The sequence below is a fragment of the Alligator sinensis genome, unplaced genomic scaffold (assembly GCF_000455745.1).
Source record: "Alligator sinensis unplaced genomic scaffold, ASM45574v1 scaffold637_1, whole genome shotgun sequence".
Taxonomy (NCBI): Eukaryota; Metazoa; Chordata; order Crocodylia; family Alligatoridae; genus Alligator; species Alligator sinensis.
Genome location: NW_005842368.1, coordinates 117,033 through 124,169, shown reverse-complemented (window position 1 = coordinate 124,169; position 7,137 = coordinate 117,033). Strand labels below are relative to the sequence as shown.

General features: G+C 57.9%; 1 protein-coding gene across 3 annotated transcripts in view; it reads right to left on the bottom strand.

Annotated features, from left to right (window-relative positions):
- Nucleotides 1-7,137, bottom strand: part of ADCY3 (adenylate cyclase 3) — a 58,034-nt gene that overhangs the window by 1,010 nt on the left and 49,887 nt on the right. For all 3 annotated transcript variants that reach the window (XM_025210725.1, XM_006029245.3, XM_006029246.3), the window contains exons 12-19: nucleotides 6,649-6,765; nucleotides 5,542-5,801; nucleotides 4,809-4,890; nucleotides 4,050-4,208; nucleotides 2,533-2,679; nucleotides 2,305-2,421; nucleotides 1,558-1,684; nucleotides 173-297 (exon numbers count right to left, since the gene is read on the bottom strand). In XM_025210725.1, the coding sequence (XP_025066510.1) occupies nucleotides 173-297; nucleotides 1,558-1,684; nucleotides 2,305-2,421; nucleotides 2,533-2,679; nucleotides 4,050-4,208; nucleotides 4,809-4,890; nucleotides 5,542-5,801; nucleotides 6,649-6,765 (1,134 nt within the window). The remainder of the gene's footprint in view (nucleotides 1-172; nucleotides 298-1,557; nucleotides 1,685-2,304; nucleotides 2,422-2,532; nucleotides 2,680-4,049; nucleotides 4,209-4,808; nucleotides 4,891-5,541; nucleotides 5,802-6,648; nucleotides 6,766-7,137) is intronic.

Below are 7,137 nucleotides of genomic sequence, written 5' to 3'. Positions count from 1 at the left end.
TAGGGAAAGTGCAATCTCTTCCCCGTGCCTATAAGCACCTGTCGCTTCTGGAGCGAAGGCTGTATGAGCGTTTCCATCCTAAGCCCCCGTTTTTGGTGGTTCACCAAGTATAACTGAGCTGAAAGCGGCCTGGCATGGGCTCCCCCTCAAAAAGGGGGCATTGTGTACCCACCTGTATGTTTCCCATGACGCCCGTTGACTCCATCCTGCTGGCGACATTCACCGTGTTGCCCCAGATGTCGTAGTGGGGCTTGCGTGCGCCGATCACACCTGCCAGCACCGCCCCTTTGTTCATGCCTGCAAAGATCCCACGCAAGGACAGCTGCTCCTTTTGTCCTCTGGGGCCTTCCGTGGCTTGTCCCGCTAATATATCAGCACGTGGGGTGTCCGCACACACCACCACCACTCGTAATATAAAGGGGACCCCTCCAACCACCAACCACCACACCCTGGCACGTGAACACATGAAGATGCAGCCATGACGCAGGGCCTACCCAAAACCAAGACTGGATCTAGGGTTTTCCTACGGGGGAGTGCAGGAGTAGCAACCTGCACTGCAGGGGTGACTGCACCCCTTACTCCCTGCTTCCTTCCCCACCAATGCAAGCAAACCGCCCTTGAGAGCCTCCAGGGATGATTTTTAAGCCCCTAAAGCAGGAGAAAATGCCCCACGCTTCCACCTGCTGTTGCTTTCCCTGCTGTTTCAGGGGCCAGGAGAGCACCAGAGCTGTTGCTGCCTGCCCTGATGGGGCTGCACCAAGGCTGGGGACAGCAACAATGGCTGGACAAAAGAATAGATCTCCCCTCTGCCTGCCCTAGGGAAAGGGATCCCCCCTGCCCGTCCCCACCACTGCCATCCCCATCTGCAGCTGAGCCCAGGCTCCTGGGGCAGACAAGATCAGCTCTGATGCTTCCCACACCCCCGGGACAGCATGGAAGCAACGGGGGCAGGCAGGGAAAAGGAGGGGAGGGGGATTTTCTTTTCCTTTAAGGGCTTTAAAAAGTCTCTGGAGGCTCCAGCTGTGCTACTGCACCCACTCTGGATCTACCCCTGCCTGGAGCTGTTGGATGCATGGGGCATGCACAGTGCCCTCCTGCCCCCAGGTTCCCGTGCTGAGTGACACTCCCACAGGATGGTCGCATGCAGGATTGCCGTCACGGCCCCCGCAGGACACCTGTGATGCCGCCACGTGCAGGTGCTCTAGGGTGACACGGCTGAAACGGAACCGGTCCGTCTTGGCTGGGATGATGTAGTTGGGGCTGGTCCTGCTTGGAGCAGGGGGTTGGACTAGATGTGACCTCCTGAGCTCCCGTCCAACCCCCATTTTCTGTGATACGGGCTGGCCTTGCCAAGCAAGCTCAGCACTGTAGCGACGAGGACGCAATGGCATAGGCTTTCACAGGGCCCCTCCTTGCTAGCCCCTGCAGCCTGCCTTCCCCATCTTTGTCTCATACGGTTTCTTTTACCGCGCCAGAGCCCCGTGCCCCTGGAGCTGGCTGCAGTGAAGGCTGGGTGCCGTCCCACCACCCCCACCCACTCCCTGGGGCAGCACTTGCCTATGCGGAGCATGAAGTTGTTGAAAGACTGGTAGTTGATGTTCATCAGGGTCACTTTCATGGCCAAGGCGAAGTCCGCCAGGTCGGCAAGGTGCTGCCAGCGCTCCTTGTCTGACAGGTTCTCCTTCTGCAAGGGGAGCAGAGGGCAGCTGGTCAGGGAAGCGGAGTCGGGACCTCCCAGCATCAACCCCCTTCTCCACCCCTTCCTGCCAAGCACCAGCCTGGGTCGTCTCCCTGGCTCCCCCGCTACCTCCACCCCAGGGTGGATCTCAGATTTTGAAAAGGGGGGGGTGCAGAGGATGGGGTGCATGGATCACAACACCTATTTTTCTTCAGTTAAAAACAAACTAGAAGCTTTACTAATAGGCCGTGGACATGGATTGTTCGTTTTCTGATTGAAGCAGGAACAAATATAACGTCGTTGGAGTGATTTAAAAACAACCTGCAGGGCTGCAAAATAGGAGCTCCGTTACCAGGAGCAGCCAAGAGGCAGCAGCATGGCAGAAGAAAGGCTAGCTTGGGATTTTGGAAGAGCATTACAAAGGAAAGAGGGTCGTTAACACCGGTGCAACGAAACAGTCTAAAGGATCAAGCAGGTTATAACAAGTCATGAAGTCGAGTGACCAACGCACCGCTGCCTGAGTAGAAATGCTGCAGCCCCTGCCAGCAGTGGATGTTAAATGTTGGGTGCGGCAGGAGTCAAAGGGCATCAGTGCACCCCCCTGGATCCGCCCCTGCCCCCCATACCTTGGTGGTGTTGTAGCCATTGCTGTTGGCATCAGGGGTCACTCCGGAGGCCGCCATGTAGGTGCTGCCGATGGTTTTGATCTTGGTGATGCATCGGAACTGGGGCTCATCCAGGAGCTGAGCGAGAGGGTAGACAAATTGGTCGAAGCCTGTGACACAAGGCTACAGGCACCCCATGGGGAGGTGCCCCAGGCCCCTCAGCCCGTCACGGCCCCCGCCCGGCCTCACCGCGTCGAAGTCAGAGATGATCTCGTTGAGGAAGCGCAGGCACTCGATGCCGCCGTTGTTGATGCTCTCCTCCGTGTAGAAGTCAGCGAAGTTGGGCAGGGAGGCGAACATGACGCCGATCTCGTCGTAGGACTGGCTGTACAGCTCCTGCGGGGCCGGGCACCGGGACACTCTGCTTAGCCGGGGGCAGCTGAGCCCACCCAGTCCCCTCTGCTGCCCCTACCATCAAAGGGTCTCCTCCGAGCTGCCTGCAGTCCGGCTCCGCCGAGATCCTGCAGGGGCTACTGAGCCACAAACTCACCCACATTCCCGCCTTCCTCCGGTGGAGACGGGCTGTGGGAGGGGGTGTGCTTGATCCCCCCATTACCCACTTTGTGGAGGCAGGGCACCAGGGCCCACAAAGCAGCCAAGACTTCCTTTGGCTCTGCCCTGTCACCTCTCCTGGACCATTCCTGAACCCCCCTGCCACCCCAAGGGGCAGATATCAGGAGCCCCATTTTGCAGCCAGGTTCACAGGGCAGTTCTGCCCTCACCAGCAGCCCAGAAACTGGCACCCCTTGAACCTCCAGCCCCTGGGAAATCCCATTTTTGGGGGGCTGGGTTTGCTCTCACTATGAAAGGAGATGCAGCAAAGAGGCTGAGCTGGCTTCACCCTGCCCTGAAGAGATGAGAACATGTCAGGACAGGATGGTTAGGACAGGACGTACAGGATGGCTTGGACTAGACGTGACCTCTGGAGCTCCCCGCCAGCCCCACTGCTCTAGGAGTCTATAGGTGACCAGCCCCAGCTCCCCGAGGCACTTCCGCAGCCCAAACCTCACCCTCACGGCCAACCTGGAGAAAGGTAGGGATGGTCTGTGCAGAGAAGGAGTCCAGACAGGGCGAGATCAGACAATCCCACCCCATTAAAACGGGGCCTGTGCCAGCTGCTCCGTGGTAAGTGTTTCTTGTGTCCACTCCTATCCCGCGGTGAGCAGGAGCTAAACCGGGCCGCTTCAGCCCTGTCTTATTCAGAGGTAAGCTGCCCTGGTTCAGTTTCCAGGGATAGGAGTGGACACATCGAACAGCTTTCCTGGAGCAGCTGCCCCGTGGTCAGCCCTCTTCCTCTTTTAACCCAGGGTAACGTCTCCATCTGCCCAAGTCCCCAGTGCCTGGCACACGGGTGCTGGCTGCCTGGTCTCCTGCATCTGGGTCACACAGGAACTCCTCAGAGCACTCCTCTCTCTCCATCCAAGCCCCCATTTGAGGTGAAAGGATGAGGGGTGGGGAAGGGACATCCCAGGTGACCCCCAAGCCCTTTCTGCTGCTGGACACCTCCCTTCCCTCGTCTCCTGGCGCCTTGGGGGTGGGTCCAGAGGCGTCCAGCCAAGAGGTGCTGCGTGCTCAGTGCTCCCTGCTCTTGGAAAGGTCAAGCCTGGCACCTGCCACTCGCTCAGGTCGAGCCAATCCAGCATGCACCAGAGCCCTTTCCTGGGGTATCCCTGGCATAGTCTGAGCCCCCCACCCCGCCTCCTCACCTCATCCCGCTTCTTGGAGCCCAAGAAGTGCCTGGCCACGTGGTCCGGCAGCATGTTGGTGACCAGCGCCTCGTTCCAGCGCCGCATCTCGTACACCCGCTCCTTCTGGTCGTGCACGTCGATCTTCCACAGGAACAGGGTCCTGGCCAGCTTCTCCACCTGCGAAGGGGTGTGCAACATGTGCTCCTTTGCAGGGATGAGCTGAGCCACCTCTCTCCCCCACAGCACCACAGCGAGCCAGGGACCGAACCCGGGGGTCCCGGCTGCCTGTTCTAGACACGACATGGGGCCTCACCCCATGCCAACATAGACGCATGTCACACAGGCGGGAGACTTCGAGGCCTGCAGGTGATGGGTGCAAAGGCAACAGATCCAGGAGCACTTGGGATAATCCCAAGCCCTCTGAGGAGGGCAAGAGACATCCTGAGACCAGCCCCGAGGGCTTCAGCGCTGCTGGATATTCCAGGCCAAGACAATCAAGCCCAGGCAGGGAAAGGGCGCTTTCCGGGGAGTCGGTGGGAGAAGCCCTCTCCAAACCCTTGAAGGCAGCTAGAGAAGGGCAAGGAACATGTGAAAACAAGAGGGAGGGCAGAGGCCAGAGGCAGGACAAACACGGATGCAAGAAGCCAGAGCCAGGAGAGAGAGTGGGGAAGTCTACACGTGGCAAGGTGCACACGGGGGTGTAGGGGAGGACGGCCAGAGCCCCGGTGTCCTCTTGGTCCCTGTGACCCAAGGAAGGAGCCTGGGAGGGGCACTCACATGGCGAGAGAAATAGTAGAAGCTGAGCATCATGATGAAGACCATCACTGTCATGGAGTACTTGGAGGGAAGCTGCGAGGACCTGCCGGGGGTGGGGAGAAGAGACGGTCAAACTCAGGGGACCTCCCACGCCAGGACATGGCCCATCGTGGCATGCACGTGGCTTCAGAGACATGCCCTTCCCTCGTGCCGCTGTGACACCGTGGCGGTGACAGCAGCATTTCTAGTCAAGCAGCAGCGAGGGAGTCACTGAGTTCATGGCTCATTGTCATCTCTCTGACCCCTTCTAAACGCTTCGTTTCACTGGTGTTAACGACCATCTCTCCTTTTATAATGGTCTCCATGTTCCAGCAATCCAGCTACCCTTTATTCTGCCCTGCTGCTGCCTGCTGGCTGCTCCTGGTCACGAAGCTCCTGTTTCACAGCCCAGCAGATGGTTTTCAACTCGTTCCAATGCAGTTGCATTTGTTTTTGCTTCAGTCCTAAAGTGCATAATCCAGCCCTACACCCCCAGCCTATTAGTAAGGCTTCTAGTTTATTTTTAAAACGGGACAAATAGGTGCTGTGCTCTACGTGACGATGGACCTCACCCTCTGCACCCCGCTTTTCAAAATCCAAGATCCATGCAAGGTCAGGACCGTGGGGGTTGTGGCACAGTCTCAGTGGGGACACCCAGAGAGGAACCCCGCGCTGGTCTGGGGCAGACCCCCCGCGCCATCCCTGGCACCCTTACACGTAGTCCTTGAAGCGGTGCTGGTCGTACTCGTCGAAGATCTGTGCCCAGGCATAGATGTTGACAACGCCCACAGCACTGGTGATCATGACCATCAGGGTCAGCTTGACCATGTGGCTGACCTGCACCAGCATGATGGTGGCGATGAGGGCCAGCACGGCGATGTAGGTGTAGTACTTGGGGTTCTCCACGCAGCCGCCCGCCAGCAGGGTCGTCACCGTGACATTGCTGGGACCAGTGTAGTACTGCAAGCAGCTGAGCTGGGGGGCAGAGAGACAGGCGTGAGAGCCTCCCCCCGGGGTCAGATCTCTACCCAGACTGGAACAGCACGGTGGAGCTGTCCAGTCCCGTAGCACAGGGCCAGCACCAGCTGTTTTGACGAGATGTGCAAGAAACCCTGATGCTACAGGAGATCCTGTAGCTCCTTATTAATCTCCCCCAGCCTGATCTCCTCTGCAAAGCTTTGCCAGTATTGCTAAGGGTGCAGAAAAATATCACACCCTCCAGCACAGACTGCCATGCCGACAGAAGAAGGCCTCCTGGGACCAGTCTTCTGTCTCAATATATTGCATCTCCACGAGGGGACTCTGGCACAGCCATGGTGGTAGCGGCCCCATCACGGAGGGCTGCATCCAAGCAAAGATCTGGGTACCTTAGGAAGAACCGCTGGCTCTTGGAGCATCTTAGGACAGCACTGCTCCATGCCAGACCATACAACGAGGTGCTCAGGCTTCATCCAGCCCATCACAGTGACTTCAGTGAGCCAGGACTTTGGGATGCCGGTCTCTGATCAGAGCTGCTAACTCTATCTAGTCACGGTCGATCATTACCCATTGACTGTATTTAATTACCCATTGTGTGCGGTGCTCTGAGCAATTATCGGCATATCCAGAGCGGGGAGGTCAGAGCAGCCGTCAAACGCCAGCCCCACAACAGGGAGGTGCAGCTGATCAAGTGCAGCCTGGAGGTCATGACACCCCAAGGCACAGAGATATATCAGGGCTGTGCTAGGAGACATTGGGCACCTCTGGGGATAGTAATGGGATCTGCTTGTGGACACCCCCAAGAAGCCATGGCAGAGAGCAGGGTTGGGTTTTTGCCACTCACCATATCCACGATGTCGGCCATGGTGAGGATGAAGATGGCGGACATGGCCCACGTGTTCCGGGCCCAGCGGGTCCTGTCGATCCACGTGGAAAAGGCCACGAGCTTTTTGGGGAACACCTAGGAAGAGAAGAGGTTTTGAAATAGGGGAATCGCACTTAGCCCTTACAGGAGACCTGATGCTAGAGTCAAGAGACCCACGTAGGACGCCAAGGACCCCAAAGCACTTCTAAAATGGATCTGCACAGGGATTTGGGTGCCTGTTTGAGTTCATTTGGTAGGTGTCAGGTGCCTAAATCCCTTTGGGGATCTGAGCCTAATCAGCTAACATCCCACGACCCCAAGGAGAGCTGCAAACTGTGACACCACGTCATTCACAGCGACCTCCCCCTGCTGCACAAGGCTGCTTTGGGGTCCCCAGTGAAAGGGAATAAGGGGTTTCCAGCCCCTCATTAGGCTGCCCACGAAGGGATATGACTTCCCGAGTTTGCA